Below are 22,984 nucleotides of genomic sequence, written 5' to 3' on the forward strand. Positions count from 1 at the left end.
TTCTTGGTGCACCCCCTAGTGGTCTCTGTGCACATTCTTGTTGTAGTTAAGCCTTGATTATTGTAGTTAATACTAGGGGGATTTGACCTCCAGGCCAACTGGCTGTGAGAATCAGCTGTGTCTGCAGTGGGAGAGCTTTTGTCCTCTGGGGAGGTGCTAATCTAGCCTTTGCCTGAGGCTATCCGGCAAATGGCTCTGTGCAGGGCTTGGGCGGGGCGGGGCGCAGGGGATCAACAGGGCGGGCAGAGGGAGCAGTTATGGCTGCTCTCAGTCCCGTCCCCAGAGGCTCTGCCTTTCAGAGTCCCAGCAACCACTGCAAACCTCGGAGAGTAAGCTACCCTTGCGTTCTGACCGATGCCAGACAGTCCCGCTTCTCCTGTTTGAGTCTGGGTCCCTAGAGACTCGCCCAGAACTGGAGCTCAGGGCCTGAACCTCCCTCCCGATTGAAAATGACAACCGGGCCCTCAGCCACCAGCCTGCTCCGCGAGCGCACCTCCGCACCTTTGTATTTTCCGCACTGTGCCTCCTCTGAGTCTCGGTACGCTGTTCTCTTTCCTTCTAGTTGAAGAATTTCCCCTCAGCCAGCTTTCCTGTAGTTCTGGATGATGTCCATTCCGTCTTTTAGTTGTATTTTGAAGTGGTTGTGCGAGGCAGCATTCTCTGGTGTTTACCTATGCCGCCATCTTGGTTCTCTCACGTGTTTTAACTTTTAAATGCCCTGTTTTATTTAGCAATTTGATTTTTACAATTAATATGTCTTGGAGATCTTTCCTTGTTAAGATGGTACATATATTTCTATTTCATTCTTTTTAACTGTTCCATAATATTCCATTGTATGTGTTTGCTGTTTTATTTAACCTTACTGGTAAACATTTAGGCCTTAATTTATTTTCCCTTTTTCTTTCTTTCTCTTTCTTTCTTCCTTTCTTTCTTTCCTTCCTTCCTTCCTTCCTTCCTTCCTTCCTTCCTTCCTTCCTTCCTTCCTTCTTTCCTTCCTTCCTTCCTTCCACCTTCTCTTCCTGTTCTTTTTTTCCTACCTTTCTTCCTTCTTTTCTTTCCCCCCATATTAAATGAATATTGTCTTAATATTATATTTAATAACATAAATTACATGTTACATGGAATATGGGAGGAAATTTGAAAATTAAAGCTTGTGTTACCTTCTGTTAGAAAAGCAATACATCTTAATTGGAATCACTTAGATTTGCCTCATTGGAAAAGAGGCTTAAGGTTACTTTTAAGCAAGGACTTATCCAATGTTTATTGTTCTGGAATAAATGAAATCATGAGGGCTTGAGCTTAGTTTGTCCAAGCTTTGCTAAGAGGTCATTCGGTCACTTTACCCAACTCAGTCATAGATCTGTATCAGTAGGAAGCAAGAATCCTATATCCACACTCTGTTTCTTCTATGTTGGGCTCTCTCTTCTCCCACTACCTACAGCCTGAACCAACATGGCATTCAGCCACCACTGTCATTAGGGCTTGTCAACCCAACCTTGATGTCAGCCCTCAACAGAGTTTAGATGAAACTTAGAACCATGGTTATTTATTTTTAATATATGTTTATGGTCCTTAAACTTATGTTTGCAAGGTTAGCTTTCTTTGGTTTAGAATAAACCTTGGAATAAAGGTCCTGCCACATCTCTGTATATGTCTGCATTTCTTTTAAATGTGCCGTCGATTTGGAAGTTTGTAATTTTGTGCTGATCTGGGTGTTCCCTCCCAGGCCTCCCTTACATACGGACAATTGCACTAGTAGCATAGTGTACACAGGCCTTGGTCAATGAAATACCAGGGAGATAAAGCTGCCTCTGCTCTGCCCACGCTTACATCACAAAATGGTGAACTGTGCAATAATGAGGAAAATTGTCACAAAGGATCACATTGGTATCATGTAAATAATGTTGTACTTATTCATGTTTGTGATGAAGAGTGAAATGAGATTAGAGACCTTGCTGGTACCTGTGGGTGTCAATAAATGCCAGTTCCTCTCCTCTATTCAAAATGAAATAATTACCCTTATGAATTTAACCTGTTTAAAAGGTAGAACACATTTAAAAGACCATATACAGGCTGGGGCAAAAGTAGGTTTACAGTTGTTCAGATGGGAAATAATACAATAATTAATCTATATATATAAAAAGCCAGGTGTCACGACCAGAACGACGGATCAACCAGTCACTATGATGTGTTTTGATCACATCTCGGTCCCTCCCCACAGCCTGCAGGCTCCCATTGCTTAGTGGCCACTGGGGAACCAGGGGGAACCGGACTGGGTGGTGGTGGAGAGGGACTGGGGACTGGTGTGTGGGCAGAAGGCAGACCTCTTGGTCCCTCCCCCTGGTTGGCAGGCTCCGATTGATCTTTAGTTTCTTCCGAAAGGAACGTGGCATGTCCACTGCGCAGCCTCCTGGGATGCTGACTCACGTCTGTGAGAGGCTCTGGAGCAGACACTTCAACAAGGACTTCAGCACCTGCAGCGACCCTCAGCCTTCACTGCTGGGAGGTGGATGGAGAACAACAGCTTTAAAGCACAAACACCCTCCTCAGGAAGAACCCACCACCTCCCTACTCCACAGCTCCTTCAATGTTTGCAAGAAAATGCACATGCTCCTCCCTGCGGGATGGGCAGGGCCAGAGCCTGAGCTGAGTGGTTCATCACAGGGGAGGGACCGAGCCAGGTGACTGGGCCAGTGCAGGGACAGAGGGAGGGAGGATGGGGCAGGAGCAAGGGGGCAGCCCTGGTTCCCTGCGCCTCCTCCCACAGGCATAGCCCTTCTTGGTTGAGTTTCTCACATCATTGTTAGGGTTTTGGCTGGTGATGCCGGCTGTGAAAGGATTCACAAGGGAGAGGAGAGACAGGTGGAGAGAGAGGGCGTTTATTTTACTTCCTTAAAGGGAGCAAAGGGCCAGGTGCCCTTTGATGGCACAAGGCACCTAAGGCAGAGTGGGCTGTTCTTTTGATCGCAGGATGGCTAACGAGGAACTGGGGTGGGTGGCAGCGGCGGGGCTGTACTGGGGACTGGCAAGCGGGTGGAAGATGGCCCTGATCGCAGGCTAGGCTTAGGGACCCTACCCGCGCAGGATTTTGTGCGCTGGGCCTCTAGTAAATAATAATACAACAAGAGTAAATTGTCTCATGTACTCACAGCTGTAAACCTACTTTTGCCCCACTCTGTATATTCTCGGAGATGGCAGCAGTTTTATTCCAAGGTTTGTGCTAAATCTTGTTTCTAGCTGGAATAAAGAATAATCTCACACATATTTCAAAGATTTGTTGTGTTCTGTGATTAAAATGCAAATTTATTTTAAGAAGTTATCTGTTATTTTTTGCGTTATTTTCTCTTCTAAGTACTTAAAGTGCAATTACTACCCCGAGAGAGGAGGGAATCCCCTAAATTAAAAAGTAATCCTCACATTAAAACAAAACACAACAACCTCAGAGGAGTTATTTCTTAATGATTACAGAGTTTCTGTTTAAAGTGATGAAAAAGCTTTGGAAATAGATAGTGATGATGGTTACATAACATTGTGAATGTAATTAATGCCACTGAATCAGACACTTAAAATGGTGAAATGGCCAATTTACTGTTATAGTTTGCTCCAATTAAAAGTGAATAAAAATAAATAGATGGAATTTCTTAGCCATGTCAAGATTTTTAAACTTTCATTTCATTTCAAGAAATACTTACTGAATGCCTCATTGGTGCTTCCGTATACACAACAGAGGGATGATTCGAGACAGTGACTTAAACATAAAGAGAACTTACAGCGTGGCCCATTCAGTAGTCAGTGTTTCATGGCTCTCATATTACCAGGTCAACTTTACAAGGCAGGCACTGCTACTATCGCCATTTTACATTTATTTTATAGTTGAGAAGGCTCGGATGAAAAAAACTTGTCAAGGCTGGTGAAGAGCGGGAGCAAACCATCATCATGCTTTCAGAATATGAAATGCCTGTGTACTTCACCCTTAGCTTCCTAGTTCAGAAAAGGAGAACATTGAGAAGGATAGCATGTTCTAAATATAACTTCTCTCCCCTCTTCAAATCTGCCGGGGACCTTTGCACTGAAACCTAACGCTGGCTTTGCTTTGCTTTCTTTCACTTCCTTTCCAAGTCTGTGTTGTCTTCTCGCCTGTACTTTTTTGCTAGAAGGCAGGGCCTATGGAGGGAGACCCTCCCCCCCCCCCCCCCCAGTTACGTCAGAGCTAGCCTAAGACAGGAAGTTTACACAGAGTGAAACTATTTGCTAGAATTGGTTTTAATCCCTCTTCAAGTAGTTAGCATTGGAGATGCTGTCGTCAGGATTCCATTGCACAAAGAGAAAGATATAAAAATATCTCCCTGACACGTGGATTTCCTTCTGTTTCCCATCCCCCTGCCAAGAACGCTGGAAAAGGATCCCAGGCAGACTTTTGGTCAATGTGAATCCCAGAGGTTGAGAAGGAAATGTGGACAATAAGCAGCTAATGGAGAGAAAGGGGACTCAGGGAGATCTGAGAACGGTCGGTCGTTTTCGCCCTGGCATTTCCTCAAGGCCAGGGCAGCTGTGGACCGCCCCAGCTGTCTGGTTGTGGGACCTGCCCTGGGCTGATAGGTTTCTTCTCTGATTTTCTCTTGCCTCTGAGAGCGGGCAAAGGGCAGTCCTGGACTTAAGGGACATGGATCTTGACTGAGGTCTCCGTAGGGAGGCTTTCACGTGTGTCCCCACTGCCTTGCCAGCTACGGTGTGGGCTGCTTTCCTACCAACATCACGCAACATAATTGAGGTGAGTTGTTTGCCTGTTTTTGTTTTTCCAAATGTTCACCCTGTGTAGAGAATCTCGATCCCTTTTTGGTATGCGCTTTAACGCATGTGCCACTTGAATCAGTACTTCTCGTACTTTTAACACACGAATCACCTGGAGATCGTGTTCAAGTTCAATGGGTGTGGGGTGGGCCTGGGGCTCTGCATTTCTGACGAGATCCCAGGTGGCTCCAGGAACCAGGTTGTGAGTAAACAAGGGCTTAAACCCTCTGATGTTTTGCTTTTGGGGTGACATGGGTTGGAGAAATGCTGTTCGAAGGAAGGAGTTGGCCGACCGCATGATTTATGTAGAGTTCCTGAGAAAAAACCACAGCATCCCACCCTGGTTATACCCTATGTAGCCTTCTCTGATGGAGTATCTCTAAGTGTGGGGGTTCCTGTTGAACAGTTCTTGGTGCGGTAAACCAAGTCACCCCAAGTGAGAGGAGATGCCGGGCTGCTCCTTAGATTGCACAGGCCACTTGGAGCAGAGCCAGGCTTTTTTTTGGTAATTTTTAAAATTTGGGGATTAAGTGTCCACAGTATGCCTCACACTGGTGTGGTCAGTGATCACTTTGAACATTTTTGCTTCAATTAAAAATTGGGGCCCTGGCTGGTGTGGCTCAATTGGTTGAGTGTTGTCCTGTGCACTGAAAGGTTGCCAGTTCAATTCCTAGTCAGGGCACATGCCCAGGTTGAGGGTTCGGTCCCTGGTCAGGGTGCAACCAATCAATGTTTCTCTCACATCAATGTTCCTCTCTCTTTCCCCCCTCTCCCCTCCTCTCTCTCTAAAATCAATTTAAAAAACTAATTGGTGTCTTCCTTGTACTATTTGGAAGTAAAGATTGTAAAGCATATGAACCTATTACATTGTTCAAAATCAATTTGAGTAAAGAATATAATGTTTTATCTTCTTGTGAGAGGCCTGTGTTCCTCTTTAAGCTGAGTAGCTCCCTGTCCTAAATAATATATGTTCATCGGAAAGTAGCTTTTTCTGTTGTTAATCCTCACTGTGGATATTTTTTCCATTGAGTTTTAGAGAGTGGAAGGAAGAAGAGAGAGAGAGAAACATCGATGTGAGAGAGACACATTGATTGATTGCCTCCCGCACCTGCCCTGACTAGAGCTGGGGATGTGCCCTTGACTGAAATCGAACCCAGGACCCTTCAGTCTGAGGACCCTTAAGTCTATCACTGAGCCAAACCGGCTAGGGCTGAAAGTAGCTTTTAATTCAAAGACAAACCAAGGGGGTGGGGGAATGAATAGATGGGAAAAAGGTTCTTATTCTGTCCCTAGTTGAAGGGAGAACATAGCAATGGGAGTAAATATGGGGAAAGGAGAGTGTTCGCTGGGGAAGTCACAACTTAGCAAAATGAATGAAAGAAACCCCGAACCCAGAAATAGAATTCGTTCCCACTCATGCATGGCAGTTCTTCTAGCGTAGTAGCTTGTGTTTTCCTCAGCTGAAGAAATGTGCTTGAGAAACAATAAGTAAATTATAAATTGTGTCATTTTAATAAATACGCTGAAAACACTCGTCATTAAAGTTGAGGATTATGCAATGGAATGAAAGGTCAGAGGTGTAAGTAGGCCTTATGAGGCCCAGAATGAACCTATGAAACCATCCCAGATGGAGGGGAATTGCTTTTGTTTGAAAAAAGCTTTCACCCAGCTGGCTTGGCTGAGGGGTTGAGCATCGGTTCGATTCCTGGTTAGGGCACGTGTGTGGGTTGCAGACTCAATCCCCAGTGGCGGGTGTTCAGGAAGCAGTCAATCAGTGATTCTCTCTCATCCTTAATGTTTCATTATCTCTTTCCCTCTCCCTCCTCTCGGAGATAAATTTAATATATATATATATATATATATATATATATATATATATATATATATATATATATTTTATTGATTTTTTACAGAGAGGAAGGGAGAGGAATAGAGAGTCAGAAACATCGATGAGAGAGAAACATCGACCAGCTGCCTCCTGCACACCCCCCACTGGGGATGTGCCTGCAACCAAGGTACATGCCCTTGACCGGAATCGAACCTGGGACCTTTTAGTCCGCAGGCCGACGCTCTATCCACTGAGCCAAACCGGTTATGGCTAAAAATATATTTTTTTTAAAAAAGAAAAGAAAATAGCTTCAAATGACATTCCTTTATGTCATGGCATATGACCAGGGGTGTTTAAAAGTTTAACAACCTGTGTAGCAGGAACATTGACCAATCAGAACAGAAGCTATTGTAAATAACGCACAGCACAGCAGACCTCTGGTAGGCAGTAAGAACATACGGGGCTGAATATTAGCCTAAGCCAGTGGTCGGCAAACTCATTAGTCAACAGAGCCAAATATCAACAGTACAATGATTGAAATTTCTTTTGAGAGCCAAATTTTTTAAACTTATAAACTATATAGGTAGGTACATTGTTATTAACTTAATTAGGGTACTCCTAAGCTGGCCTTTGCTAAAAACATCCTCAATCTGATTGAGGTACGCTCGTTGAGGTCGACCCCTTCCAACTCTCCCATCCTCAACTTTGTGCATGTATCGCGCGTGCCTCCCCCGCGCTGCGTATCCCGTGGCCCGCCTGACACCCCCCACTTCTTCTAATGCCACTTCTTCAAAATAGACTTGCCCAGGCTGAAAACCGACTTCTGTGCATGGGCCACGAAGTTTCAATCGCACTGTACGTGCATGCCCGCACGTGGTATTTTGTGGAAGAGCCACACTCAAGGGGCCAAAGAGCCGCATGTGGCTCACAAGTGAAGGTTTGCCGACCACTGGCCTAAGCTATCCCAGGTTTTAATTAACCATTTTTTGGGGGTGGAGAAAATGCACAGCTTCAGATGAGCTCAGAGACATATATAGTAAGTCCTCACTATAACATCATTGATAAGTTCTGCAACTTCAAGCAAAACGACGTATAATGAAACAATTTTACCATAAGCTGATTGATATAAAGAAGAGTTAAGTTCCTATAGCATCTCATCAACGTTATAATGGAACAACTTTGAACAAAATGACAGTATTTGTTATTCGAGGACCTGGCCTCATACTCTTAGGTGAGGCCACTCCCTCTCTTTTCAAGCCCGGAGCAAACCCTCATTCCAGCTGTGTATCCTGCAACCTACACTATAGAAAGTAGAGTTCTCTTACGTCACTGCAAGATTCAAAATCCTGTTTCTTGAGTAGGATTAGAGAAAATGCATATATTCTTCTATAAAGAGTTAGAGCAGAAATGAAATTTGATCGCCATGCTGTCCTTTCATACAAAGCATTACCTCATACATTGTCCCACTTGATTTTTCACACCTGTCTTGGAGTATAAATCCAGGGAGTTATTATTTTAACCTTTCAATGAAGAAACTGAGGCTCTGGTTAAATAATTTCCTGAAAGGCACACAGCTGGATAGTGGGCGGGGTTTAATTTTAGGCCTATTAGCTCTAAATCAGTGGTTCTCAACCTGTGGGTCGCTACCCCTTTGGCGGTGGAACGACCCTTTCACAGGGGTCGCCTAAGACCATCCTGCATATCATACATTTACATTATGATTCATAACAGTAGCAACATTACAGTTATGAAGTAACAACGAAAACAATTTTATGGTTGGGTCACAACATGAGGAACTGTATTTAAAGGGCCAGAAGGTTGAGAACCACTGCTCGAAATTCAGGTTAATCCTGTACTTTTCTTTAGCATCCTCATAAGACCTCTAACAGTCTATACTGTTCTGTACTATGGTTTGTCTCCTTTTTATATCATAATTTGAAACTTTTGTGCATTAAAAAGAATCCCTTTTCTATTTCTTTTATTGAAAAATATTTTTTATTGATTTCAATAAATCAGAGAGAGAAAGGGAGAGGGAGAGATAGAAACATCAATGATGAGAGAGAATCATTGATCAGCTCCCTCCTGGATGTCCCCCACTGGAGATCGAGCCTGCAACCCAGGCATGTGGATGCTCAACCATTGAGCCACACCAGCCAGGCCTTCTATTTCTTTTGTCAAAATTATTCATGTGTTGTCTTAGCTTTGCTTCCATTAAGGCCTTTAATACCCAGGAACAAGTGTTTAAAGGCAGGGCTTCTCAAAACTGTACCATACTTAAACACCACCCGGCCGCTTGCTGACATGCAGATCCTGGGCCCCAGCTCCATAGATTCTGATTCAGTGGGTCAGGGTTCAGGTCTGAGAATTTGCATTTCTAGTAAGCATCCAGGTGATCTTAGTGCTACCATCAGAGACCACACTTTACACAGCTTCAGTCAATAATTTAAAATAGCATCTGTATAGTTTAGAAGGGGCTTAGTGTGCTTAATAACAGATTATGGAGCTAGACTTCCTGGGTCTCAATACTGATGCTATCACTCATGCAAGCTGTGCGATCTGGGGAATTTAACACTTCTGTGCCTGTTTCTTAATTTGTAAAATGGTTCAGTGATACTGCCTACTTTACAAGCTAGTTGTGGGGATTAAATGACTCAACAGGGTTGGGCACAGACTATCTCCATGTGTTTGCTCTTGTTATTATAAGTCTTGCTCAATTCATAATTATACTTTATGTTAGAAACACCAACAATATTAGTAAGAATTCACTCAGATACCAAATGCTCTTCTTTGATATAGATGTTACCCCAGGGGTTTAATCATAAGTTAAACAGGTTCTCATGTGTGTGTGTGAGTAGATGTTCTGGGCTGTCAGCTAGCACTTCCCACCAAAACGAAAGAGAGCAAATGACGCTGAGAATTTGGCAAGGGCCTGATCAGATAGGGCCTTACCTACTGTTCTAAAAGTTTGGATTTGACTCTGACAGTGATGAAAGCCATTCATATAGTTTGAAGCTGAGACGGGCCATCAGAATTGCATTTTAGAAATGTCTCACTCTGCCGGTGTGGCTCAGGGCCTACGTAGCAGAGCAGCTTCTTTTGAAGCCTGGAGGCCTTTTTTTGTACCTGGCCCCACCCAAAAATGGCAGCTTTACATATCATCAGATGAATGGCTCAGAGCACAGGTTCAACGATTGCATAGGCTGCCTTCAAATTTCAAAGAGGCCCACCAAGTATGGTGTGTGTGTGTTTTCCCTTTGTGGTGGGAAGTGCAAAGGTACAGCAACTTGTGTCTCATTTTAGAAAGGCTGTCCTAACATGCGCCCGATGGAATAGACCTACTAAGTTTTGGAGGGTTTAACTCTCACCCTTTGGAATCTATATGTGTACATAAGGTATTTTTGAAGCTTATTTTTTTCTGCATACCAGATCTAATTGGCATAATGACATTCGTATATAGGAGCAGGATGGTGTCCTCTGGGATATCAAGACCATCAAGATTCCTTTTAACTATATTATGATGGCAGGAGAGAGGACAGAAGCATAAATGTATACTGTTGTTCCTGTTATATAAATGCAAATTTTATTTGACTTCCCTTATTGGTTAGAAAGGAAAGGAAAGCATTTGATAGGTCAATAGTTGAATATCAGGTACAAGGTGCTGTGTTGACTGTCTCCACTAAAGATACCATATCTTGAACTGCTGCTGAGATTGGCATCTCCGCCTGATTAAGATCATACTAATCTAATGTCATTCTAACTTTTAATGATCCATCTGACTTTCGTACCAACTGAAAGGGTGAGTCTGGAGGAATCTCTGCCCCTATATCATAATCTCTGTTGTCAGCATTAATCCCTGCAACCCCTTCAGGGACGTGGTATTACTTTTGGGTTCCAGTTTTGGTAGAGGAGAGGCAGGAGTGAGAGGGCAGTTCCGAGGGATTCCATTTGACGTTCCCTACCATAATAGCTGTCACTCCATGTGGCGATCCATGGTTAGGCTAACTTAGGCCAAGACTTCATCTATCTGCTGATTTCCATAAGCCCCTATTTCTGAATTTTCTTGATATTTGCTCTCCTTTAGCTGTTAGTTATAAAATCTTATTTTTGACTGGACTCAGACTTAGATGTAGAAGCTCTTGGAGAGGACAGTCTACGTCTCTTGGCAATCTGTTCCTGGCGTTTTTCTTTGGCCTCCTTTCATTCTCTTAGCCCAAAGTTTAGCATATTCTGCGGCCTCTTCCTTATTTTTCTTAGTACATTGTTTCTTCAGAGCAATACGCTGCGTTTGTGTTGCAGGACATGGGGAGTAACAAGATGCTGAATCTTGGGTGCTCTGGTCCTAGGTTTCGGACCTTCCTTGTTTTGAGGCTTTCTCACAACATATTTGCGAAGATCATCTTCTTTAGAGAGACTGCAAAGTTTGGATTCTGCTGGCTCTTTTGGGCCCCAGGAGTCGAGGCATAGTGGTATCAGTGAGACCAGGAATCTCTCCCCCCCCCCCCGCCCCCCGCTTTTTTTTTTTTTTATAGTGACCAAGTTGAGAACACTGAGATTGGCATCCACAATGCAGCCCCAAATAGATTTTCATTTTCTCTTTCCAGTTCTCCTTGGTCTATAATTGGAGAGCCTCTTGCTCAGCAGCAGGTGGGCACAGCCACGGGTCAAGACACCCTGCTTCTTGGGGAAACCTTGTTTGTCGTTCCCACCACTGATGTGAACCACACAATCCTTCCATTCTTCACCCAGAGCGCCAGCAGCAACTTCTGTGGCCAAACTTCTCATAAAAGGTACGAAGTTTGCGTTCATCGTCCACTTCAATGACTTTCTGGCAGCGGTGACTGGGAAAGAGATGTTGGACTTTATCCTGAAGAAGCAGACAGCCCCCGAGGTGCCATGAAAAAGAGCTATTCTGAATTTTTTAACCTTGTGGCATTTTGTGCCACTACTGAGGTTCAATGTAATTTCACAGGAAGTATTTAATAATCTCCAGAAGTGTTGGATATTTCCTTTGCTCAAGTGTAAGGTATAGTCACCCCGAAAATCTCTCTGGGGCTGTACTTTTTAAGAGAAATCCCTGGACCAGAGTGATTAGCAACATCTGGGAACTCATTACAAATACGAATTCATAGGTATTACTCCAGTTCTACTAAATCAGAATCCTGGGGCATGGTTCCAAGAATGAGTGTTTTAATGAGAGTCCCAGCACATTAAAAGACTGGGAAGCACTGTCTTCGATCAGTGGTTCTCAACCAGGCGTGATTTTGCCCCTCAGGTAGGGCTGCCAAATAGCCAACAGGGTACCCAGTTAAATTTTAATTTAATATAAACAACAAATAATGCTTTAGCATAGGTATGCCCTCATGCAATGATTTGAATCTGAAACCCAGATTTAATCTGTATTTTTACTTGCTTAATCTGGGAACCCAGGGAATACTTGGCAATGGTTTGCCAATCATTTTGCCTATTACAGCTGGCGGATGGGATGTGTGTGTGCTACTGACATCTAGTGGGCAGAGACCAGATATGCTGCTAAACATCCTGCAATGTACACCAAATAACCCAGCCCAAAATATAAGTAATGCCAAGGAGCTCTTTAAGGATGCTGGAACCTGCCCCACTAATGCACTTCCTAATGTCTTGGTGAAAGGAGCATCTTTCAGACCCTCCCAAAGGGATCTACTTTGGACGTGACTGAGCAAGTTGCACATTATGAGTCTATTTCTCTTTCCCCAAAGCTTGCTGGCATTTCAACCTCATTAACTCTAGGCTTTCATTAAGTCCAGGCTTTCATTAGCTGACCTTTTCAAACTGTTAGCACTATCCCCAGTATTCCAACCAACATGTTATACTCCAAAACCTGGGGGAATTTACCCAAGTCTGTGTATTTATTTGAGATTTTGTCTTGTCTTTTGAGGTCCATCTTTGTATTTCTGTAGTGTCTGTTGTCACGCCAACTCTTTCATTTCTGATTTTATTTGGGTTTTCTTTCTTTTTTTCTTGAATCTGGTTAAAGTTTTATTCGTTTTATTTATCTTCTCAATGAACCAGCTCTTGGTTTCATTGATCTTTTGTATTTTTTTTTAGACTCTATTTCATTTATTTCCACTCAGAGCTTCTTTATTTTCTTCCTTCTACTCACTTTGGGCTTTGTTTGTTGTTCTTTTTCTAGTTCCCTTAGGTGTAAGGTTATATTGTTTGAAAAATTTTCATGTCAATTAATTGGGCTTGATTATTATATTTTATCCCTGTTGTCTTAACACCTTTAGAATCTACACCCTCAGTTCCTCCCCAGGCTTCTGCAGATGCAGGTTGGCAAAGTCATGTAATCCTGTCAGGGGATAAGCTCTCTTCCAGAGCAGGCCTGGCGCTGCCCTCTATGGGCTATTGTTCCAGTTCTCTGTCGCTGCATACAAACCACTCTATAAGTAAGAGGCTTAAAACAACAACTTAGTGTTACGTCTTCTGGTTCTGGTTGGGTGAGAGAGAATGGGAGATCGACTGGGGATGCAAGTATAGAGAATTCTTTTGATGAGTTTTGTTGTAAAAGAGGACAGAGCAATAGAGCAGTGGTCAGAAGATGTGAGATGAAGAGAGATGTTAGAGAAGAAATCAATAAACAACAGCATGTTTGTATGCTGTTGGGAATGATTCAGTAAAGAGGGACAGATATAGATGCAGATAAACTTCTATAGATATATAAGTATACGATATAAAAAATATAGCATATATAGAATGCTATCTATATCTATATCTATCTGATGATGTAGAGAGAAAGGGGGAAATTGATCTCACTGAGTTGGAAAGGGGGTGGGACCGACTGCAAATGGAGATGTTGCCTTAGGCCTTAGACAGGAGCATGGACAGTTCATCTAGGCCAGAGCCATAGGAGGGAAGGCAGAGTATGCTCATAGGTGGGCAGATATGGTGCAGGGAACCTAGAGGTCTCTTCCCCTTGCTTCACTTTTCTTAATAAAGTAGGGAAGTAGGTTATATATAAGCTGAGAATGACTACGGGAGAGAGTACTGAGGAGGAAGAAATCATGAAATATTGAAATAGGATAATAGAAAAGTGAATGGGATAGGGAGACAAGGTAGGAGTTGCTGGGCACCATTGAGAAGTCCCAGCATCAAGATTTACCCAAAGGAGCTGAAAACTTGTCCTTACAAAAACCTCAACATGAATGTTCATAGCAGCTTTATTTATAATTACCAAAATGGAAGCAACCAAGATATCCTTCGGTAGGTGAATGGATAAACTGTGGTACATCTAGACAATGGCATATTATTCAGCGCTAAAAAGAAATGAGCTATCAAGTGGTGAAAAGACATGGAGAAAACTTAAATGCATATTATTTAAGTGAAGAAGTCAGTCTGGAAAGGCTACATACTGTATGATTCTAGCTACATGACATTGAAAAAAACAAACAGAACTATGCAGACAGTAAAACAATTGGTGGTTGCCAGTGGATTTTTAAGGCAGGAAAACTATTTTGTACGATATAACAATAACGGATATCATGTCATTATACACTTGTCAAAATCCATAGAATGTACACTAAGAGTGAATCCTAATTTAAACTCTGAGCTTTGGGTGATTATGATGTGTAGGTTCATCAGTTGATCAACAAGTGCACCACTCTGGTGGTATGTTGATTGCAGAGGTTATATGAGAAATCTCTATACCTTCCACTCAATTTTGCTGAAAAACAGGGGGAGAATAACTTTGAGAGTTGTGACCACATAGATTAAATCATAAGCAATGAATATCCAATATTCAATCTGATAAGTATCTAAAAAAAATGTGTGGTCCTAAAAGATAGCAGGAATATGAAAGAATAAAGAATTTCATTATGTTCAAAAAGCTTTAAATTTAGACCAAAATTTAAAAAATAAAGCAGTATCCTACTAATGCTTAATTTAGGGTAAATTACAGATGCCAGTTGGCATTCAGAATTAGCTAATATGAAACACAAATGCAGGGATATCACAACAACTCATCTTGAAGTTACTTATCAACCACAGATCAGGGGCAGGGCAAGAAATCATTCTCAGTAAAAATCTCCAGTTTCCAAATCATGCTAACACCAACTGCTGGCATATCTGCCAACAATGCTAGTGAGACATTTAGTTTCTTTAGTATTAAAGCAACTTTCATTTTAAGAAGATTTAGGATTAATCAGAGAAGTCTTTAAGATAATCAAATCCATGTTAATATTTTTATATTAAAGAATTTCCCCTTTTGATTATTTTATACTATAGGCTCAGTGCACGAAATTCATGCACTGGGGGTGGGGAGGTACCTCAGCCCGGCCTGTGCTCTCTCACAGTCTGGGAGCCCCTGGGGGATGTTCAACTGCCATAGAGGCGGGAGAGGCTCCCACCACCACCGCTGCACTTGCCAGCCGTGAGCCTGGCTTCTGTCTGAGCTGCACTCCCCTAATGGGAGCACACTGACCAACAGGGGGAAGCTCCTGCGTTGAGCGTCTGCCCCCTGGTGGTCAGTGCATGTTATAGTGACTGGTTGATTTGCATATTAGCCTTTTACTATATAAGATATTTATATGACTGAATAGAATTTGGCATCTGAGAACAATTTTGCCTGTCCAATTGCAATTGTGTAATTAAATAAGTGATTTAGGCTTTTGATTTAAAGTTGAAATCTTACTACATTTATAGAAAATGATGGGACATTTAAAAGAACTAAGATTGACCGTATTTATGATTCTAATTATTTGCTTTAAATGGGTTATTTGAGCAATTGGTAAGATTTAGTTTGTTAAGTTAGAAAACGGGAGTACCTTACTTTGCAGAAAACAGTTAACACCGCACGTCGGTGACTGCTATCCTCAGAAAGGCCTGCTCCCAAGGTTGGTCCTTAGCTGGTATCTGGGAAGCTGGGTCACAGAGTGTCCCCAGTCAACAGTTAGCTGATAGCAGTGGTTCAGTCTGCTTAGATTGTGCAGACAATATGGTTTATGCTGAATGTCTGGGAGCCTGAAATTTTGATACATTCTAGGCAGAATGTGTCTACATACTCAGCCCCCAATATAAAGCTTGGGGTCTAAGTCTCTAGTGGGCTCCCCTGGGACAAAACATTGCACACATGTTGTTGAATTTTCATTGCTGGGAAGAGTGTGCTCCACATGACCCCATGTAGGAGACAGAGGTCATAAGGAAGCCTGCACAGGGAGTACTGCAGACGCTGCCTGTGTCTTTCCTTTATGATCCAGCTGGTATCCTTACCATGTTGCTAGGAGTAGAGTTATATACTGACTTCTGTAAATCCTCCCATTTTGTCTTATCCAAAGGTGAGGCCTATCTCTGACTTCTGTAAACCTCCCATTAATGATTCTATCTCTCCATCTCTCTCTCTTCCTTCTCTCTAAAAAGCAATAAAAACATATTTAAAAAAATCTCTTAGATTTGAAGATGTGAGAGTGGGGAAAGGCCTGAGAAGCAAGAGTGTGAGCAAAGGGACAGAAAATCAGGGATGACTGTGAGAGGCATGTTGGCCCTCTAGCAGTGCAGCATGGCTGTCCCACAAAAGAAGAGTGGGGACAGGCTGTGGTGGCTGTGCTGCTCAGGCTCAGCAGTTTGGAGTTGATTCTTTCTGTGGGGAGAAGGACAAATGGTGTTTCGGCAATTTGTTCTCATAGCAGTATTTTGTTAATTCATAACAAGTCAGATATGAAGAAAGACTTTGGTTGTGCTAGAATAAAAATTGTACTGGGAACAAAGTGTAGGATAGTTTAGGTTGGATTAGAGGAGAGAGTGTTGTTAGCCGAGAATCGTTATAAAACATTCCAGATATAAAGTAATAAAGGGCTAAGCCAATAGGAGGTCAGAGGGAATGGAAAGAGATTCTTTAAACACTGTAAATGAAGAAGTGATGAGACTGGTGATCACATACAAAGGAAGGAGTATATTTATGAAAGTGAAAGAGGAGGGTAACATTTCAGAATGAAGTATGTACCTGTGGACTGTTTGTATTATATTTACACTAGAGGCCCGGTGCATGGATTTGTGCACTGGTGGGGACCCTGCGGGGATCAGGCCAAAACAGCTCTCTGATATCCCTTGAGGGGTCCCGGATTGGGAGAGGGTGCAGGCCAGGCTGAGGTACCCCACCGGTGCATGATTGGGGCTGGGGAGGGACCATAGGAGAGCTCCAGGGCATGTCCAGCTCGTCTTGCCCAGTCATGATCTGCCGAACCCCAGCAGCAAGCTAACCTACTGGTCAGAGTGTCTGTCCCCTGGTGGTCAGTGCGCATCATAGAGACTGGTCAAACGGTTGAACAGTCTACAGTTGGATGCTTAGCATATTAGGCTTTTATTATATAGGATGATTTTTCTTTCTTACCCTCAAGGGAGTTGGAATCAGTGTGTATATTGGAAGGTATTCTGAACAGAAAAGTTTAGCCCACCTGGTATGACTTAGTGGTTAAGTGTCAACCTATGAACCAGGAGGTCACAGGTTCAATTCCTAGTCAGGGCCCATGCCCAAGTTGTGGGCTCAATCCCCAGTGTGGGGCATACAGGAGGCAGCCAATCAATGATTCTCTCTCATCATTGATGTTTCTATCTCTCTCTACCTCTCCCTTTCTCTCTGAAATAATTAAAATATATATTTTAAAAACAAGAAAAGGTTAGACCCCGAATGTTCCAAGAGAGAAAACTTTTGCAACTCTAAATATAACTGGAACACATACCCTAGGGGTTTGATGCTTACATAACTTTTAAAATCTTGGCTTTATCATAGAAGCCTCAGAGAGCCAAGCAACCCATACCTAGAGGGATAATGTGCGTAGTGCTGAACGGGGTTGTTGGAATCTTCTGGGGTCTTTGAAAGATTTTTCAAGCATTTTGTTAGAGAAGAGTCCAAGACACACACAGCTTTGGTGGTTGTGCTTCAGAAAAGGGTTTTCTGCCAGTGGAAGTTGAAGGAAACAGAACTACAGGAATTTGTTGGACATTTCCTAATGTGTCCCTGCTGTTAGCCAGGCTTCAGGAAAAGGTGAACAGCTCCTGGCCAAGGAGGAAGCAGCTTTAAAAAGTAAAGCCAAATGGAAGAACTGGCAGTACTCGTAAGAGACTTTGTAGCATTGTTCAGGCCAACCTTACCTTCCTGTTCTGTGGGATTCACAAACATATTTTGTATTTAACTGATAAAAATCGTTGCTGCTTACTTTAAGTCCTGATTTCAAGTCTATTTTTTAATATATATTTTTTATGATTTCAGAGGGAGAGGGAGAGAGAGATGGAAACATCAATAATGAGAATCATTGATCAGTTGCCTCCTGCACACCCCACACTGGGGATTGAGTCTGCAACCCAGGCATGCGCCCTGACTAGGAATCAAACTGTGACCTCCTGGTGCTTAGGTCAACCCTCAACCACTGAGCCACACCAGCCAGGCTCAAGTCTACTTTTATGCAGAACCCACTCCTCTACTTATGAATCAAATACTTCATCAATATCCTTATCCCCACTGCCAAAGCCTCCCAAACAATGCAATTATTCCTTCTCTAAGGGAAAGAATAGCCAACGCTCTTTCACCAAAAGCAGCCAAAGTCCTCTATCCCTGCAAAGCAATCAACTCTCCCCTTTGTTGTCAGCAACAGGACAAAAAAAATAAAATGGAGCGTTCTTGATTCAGAACCTAAAATGTACCGATAATATGCAAAACTTTTACATACACATGGACACATGTGACAATTGAGGATGAGCAACTTTATTCCCATGCTGTTGGTTATTGAACATGTATAAGAAAGTCAATTTCTGTGTCCAAATAGTACACTAAGAAAAAATAGTCAATATCCCATACCTGTTATTTTTGTAGTAGGGCACTGCCTTGCTTGAATTCTTTCTAGGTGGGGCATGTTGGCTCTTTTAGAAGATGCAAAATCCTTTCCTACTTGAAGAGAAGAAAACCAGAGAAACAGAGAAGCGGAAAGAGATTTGCCAAGTAGTTAAAAGGGAATACTTACATGTAGATGGTTACCTCTTTCTTTTCAGATTTTTGAACTGAAACACCTTTGGTTCAGTTGCTGCTTTAAGACTTTAAGATTATAAAAGGCCAGCCGCTGTAATGACGCAAGGAACAAAGGACCGGTCATCCGGAGGTGCATGGAGCACCTCTCCGCCCCTCCCCCGGCCTGCCAGCCGCTTGCGGTGGCGGTGGCGAGGCGGGGCTTGTGGCTCCCGGGCGCGGAGAGGCCGGCTGCGGCGGCAAGCTATTCCCACAGGGTGGGTCTGGGGTCCCGCTGGTGTGGCATGTCTGGGTCTCTTGCGATTTTGCGCGCTGGACTCTAGTAGAGAATAAGTTCTCAGGCTAGTTCGTAAAAATTAACCTTGTGACATTGGGATCAAACGTTTATTTTGGTACCAGCAGTAACTGTCAGTTGCCCTTTACCTTCTTCCAGTTTAAAGAAAACCTAGTTTCTTAGGTAGAGCGCTGAAGTTATTTTGGAGCTCCAATATTGGAACACTCTAATTAAGCCACTCTGGAAAAACAGTCCTAAAATATTTTAACAACTTTCTTTGGAAACGAGCCATGGTTGTCAGTTGCAGCCCTGGATCATCAAATCCATTTGTTAGAATACAATTGTCATTAACAGTTTACAAAACCAGAAAGAATAGGGGAGTACTTCCTTTCTCTTGTCTTTCATTCAGTTCTTTTGAGGCAGTGTAGTAAGAAGCTGGGAGAATTCCTTGGCAAGTGGAATGGGGAAACTGAGACAGATAGCTGAACAAACTGGCTGAGCAATTTACAGCCAGATACAGTGAGTCACCAGGGCATTTATGGGATGCTGCTTCTGTGCCAGGAACTATGTTAAGCACTTAATCGTCACAGAATCTTTGGAAATAAAGATAATTACACTTTGGTAGTTTAGAAAAGTTAAATGATTTAGTCAAGATTGCCCACCCAGTTAGTAAAACCAGGATACAGGATTCAAACCCAGAGCTCCCTCTCTCTCTCTTTTTTTAAGATACGTTTTTATTGATTTCAGAGAGGGAAGGAAGGGAGAGACAGAAACATCAATGATGAGAGAGAATCATTGATCAGCTGCCTCCTGCACGCCACCTACTGGGGATCGAGCCCACAACCTGGGCATGTGCCCTGACTGGGAATCAAACTGTGACCTCCTGGTTCATAGGTCCACACTCAACCAGTGAGCCACACCAGCCAGGCAAAATTAAAACTTTTTAAACTAAAAAGTAGTTTATGGTGGGTAGTCATGTCCTAGACTGGTATCTTCCCTGACACAGGTCAATCTTTTTTTTATTTTAATTTTTTATTGATCTCAGAGAGGAAGGGAGAGGGAGAGAGAGGTAGAAATATCAATGATGAGAGAGAATCATCGATTGGCTGCCTCCTGCATGCCCTACACTGGGGATAAAGCCTGCAACCTGGGCATGTGCCCTGACCAGGAATCAAACTGTGACCTCCTGGTTCATAGGTCGACACTCAACCACTGAGCCACGCCAGCTGGGAACAAAGGTCAATCTTTACCTTAACTGAGACTGTTGTCTTTTTGCATCTTTGATAGAATGTCGTTGGAATGTCAAAGTAATTTTCCTTTTTCCTGACCTCTCAAAGCACAGGCACTGGTCTGTGGAGTTCACAAATCCCCTCATTGTTATTGAGTTCATTGTTGACTGCTAACTATCCTGCATCCATCTAAGTAAAAGAAGTGTGTGTCTATCATTTTATTTTTTATCCAGTCCCAGAGGTTTCTCTATCCCCTATCTTTACTTTCTCCCACCTCCCCAATCTATGACCAATGGGTTTCATGTAACCCACTTATGTCTCCTCTTTTGATTGTAATGTATAAAAGAAGGTGCAGAACTGCCACTCTCTGGAGCATTATCTCGATCTGTTTGGATTCTGCTTCCTGGCAATTGTAAACTCACGAAAATGCTTCACAGGTTTGAATGTTTCTTACGTTAACATTCACGTACAGAATCCCATGTGTAGCCAAAGAACAACTGCTGTCTCTCACAAACTCTAGTATCCTTTGTTTCTGAGAGAGCACTTGTGACTGCTATAAAACTGCTGCAAAAGTTGGCCTGGCCCTGACTGGTTTGGCTCAGTGGATAGAGCATCAGCCTGCGGACTCAAGGGTCCCAGGTTCGATTCTGGTCAAGGGCATGTACCTTGGTTGTGGGCACATCCCCAGTGGGGAGTGTGCAGGAGGCAGCTGATCGATGTTTCTCTCTCATCGATGTTTCTGGCTCTCTATCCCTCTCCCTTCCTCTCTGTAAAAAATCAATAAAAATATATTAAAAAAAAATAAAAGTTGGCCTGAATCTTTCAGTAAAAGAGGCAATGCTACATAGAATTTTCCCCACCTGCTTTTGGCAGATTGACTCCGTGGGTTTAAAACATCATTTTCTGGAGCTGATAAGGTGACAATGCTCCTCTGAAAAAAATGCAGGGGAGACCTGTCTTGTAGGTTGTCTAAGCAAGTATAGACCAAACAGGCCCTGTGTGAGAGTAGCAGACTCATTGATCAAGTGTTTGGTGACAACAAACAATGGCTATATTACATTGTACTCTTGATGAGTGGATGAAAGAACTGTGGTGCATCTACACAATGGAATACTACGCTGCTGTAAAAAAGAAAGACCTCTTACCATTTGCAACAGCATGGATGGACCTGGAGAGCATTATGCTAAGTGAAATAAGCCAGTCGGCGAAAGATAAATCTCACTCATTTGTGGAATGTAATGAACAGCATAAAATGATGAACAAAGATAGATACAGAGACATAGAAGCATTGAACAGACCGTCAAACCTCAGAGGGAAAGCAGGGGATGGTGGGAGGGAGCGGGTGAGAGATCAACCACAGGACTTGTATGCATGCATATAAGCATAACCCATGGACACAGACCGTAGTGGGGTGAGGGCCTGTGCTGGGGGGTGGGAGTGGCCAGGGAGAGGTCAGTGGGGGGAAAGGAGACATATGTAATACTTTCAACAATAAAGAATTTAAATTAAAAATAAATAGTACTTTTATAGTAGGTTGAAAAGAAGTGATATACAGTGGGGCCTTGACTTACGAGTGTCCCGACTAACGAGTTTTTTGGGATACGAGCCGTCTCTCGGCCGATATTTTGCTTTGAGTTGCGAGCTAAAATTTGGGTTACAAGCCAGCTTCAGATACCCCACCACTAGTTGGCGCAGCGAACGTCACAGTGAACGCCACAACATCAGCCCAGCATCACGTGTCTCACTCTTTCACTTTTTGATTTGACATGCGAGTAATTTGAGTTACGAGCTCCGTCACGGAACGAATTAAACTCGTAAGTCAAGGCCCCACTGTACCAGTAAAGGATGGGTTTGGTTAAAAGCCCAGAGAGACTATAGAGGCTTCTTCCTTGACTACCAAACGAGGGAGCACAGCCAGCCCAATGAGATCTGCCTTGGACGGTTCCAGCCGGTAGCGGCTAGATGGGTTGGATGACCCTGACTTCCCTTTCTGGTGGTTTGAACATCCATTTTTCCAGTGTCCAGATTCCTTACAATAGGCACACTGATCCCGCTTAACGTTTGTCCTTCTTTCCCTTGGCCTGGGTCCTTGTTGTTTCCCTTTCTTATCTGTCTGGGAGCTTCATTCCTTAATAGCTGCCGCTATCAAGGTTGCTTTCTTTTTCAGTCTCCCCTCCGCTTCCTCCTTAGTAGCCCTGTCTTGGTTGATGAAACCTTGTTTGCTATTTCTAGCAGCTTGGTTGCGTTCCCCCCCACAAATCCTCGAGCTTCTGCAGCTTTCTCCTTATGTTGGGCTGAGCCTGACCTACAAAGGCTACATTGACCATAGTTTGATTTTCTGAGGTTTCAGGATAAAAAGAAGTGTAGATGCGATATGCCTCACAAAGTCTCTCATAGAAGACTGCTGGACTTTCATCAGGTTTTTGGAAGACCTCGGAGGTCTTGGCCATATTGGTGGGCTTCTTGGCCCCAGCTATTCCCATGTGCTCCTCAGTGTTAAAGAGCGTGAGAAGGAGTTGCTTGCAGTCAACCCAGGTGGGCTTATGGGTCTGGAAAATTGACTCTAGAGGTCTACCATGGCCTGAGGTCTTTCAGAATACGCGGGAGTGTGATGTTTCAATTCAGGAGATCGGTCATGGTGAAAGGCTGGCAGTAAAGGACTGACCACCCCCTCTTGTAGGGTCCCATCTTCTCCAAGCACTTAGGGACCCCGAGTCTCCCAGAGAGGCATCTGAAAAGCTGGGGGTGGCCTGGGTCCCTGATTAGCTGAGTGCAAGTGCCATCCAACTGGCTCTGGAGAGTCCCATTGGGGAGAAACAGAAGGAGGTGGTGTATCTTAACTTCCCTGACCAGGCAAAGGAGTACTGGGTGCC

General features: G+C 43.3%; 1 protein-coding gene across 1 annotated transcript in view; it reads left to right on the plus strand.

The window, feature by feature from the left end:
* Window positions 1–4,921: 4,921 nt before the first annotated feature.
* LOC132216513 (broad substrate specificity ATP-binding cassette transporter ABCG2-like) overlaps window positions 4,922–22,984 on the plus strand; it is a 65,962-nt gene continuing 47,899 nt past the window's right edge. The window contains exons 1-2 of the mRNA XM_059665761.1: window positions 4,922–4,993; window positions 11,221–11,406. Of these exons, the coding sequence (XP_059521744.1) occupies window positions 4,926–4,993; window positions 11,221–11,406 (254 nt within the window). The 5' untranslated portion in view covers window positions 4,922–4,925. The remainder of the gene's footprint in view (window positions 4,994–11,220; window positions 11,407–22,984) is intronic.

The sequence above is a fragment of the Myotis daubentonii genome, chromosome 1, assembly GCF_963259705.1.
Source record: "Myotis daubentonii chromosome 1, mMyoDau2.1, whole genome shotgun sequence".
Classification (NCBI taxonomy): domain Eukaryota; kingdom Metazoa; phylum Chordata; class Mammalia; order Chiroptera; family Vespertilionidae; genus Myotis; species Myotis daubentonii.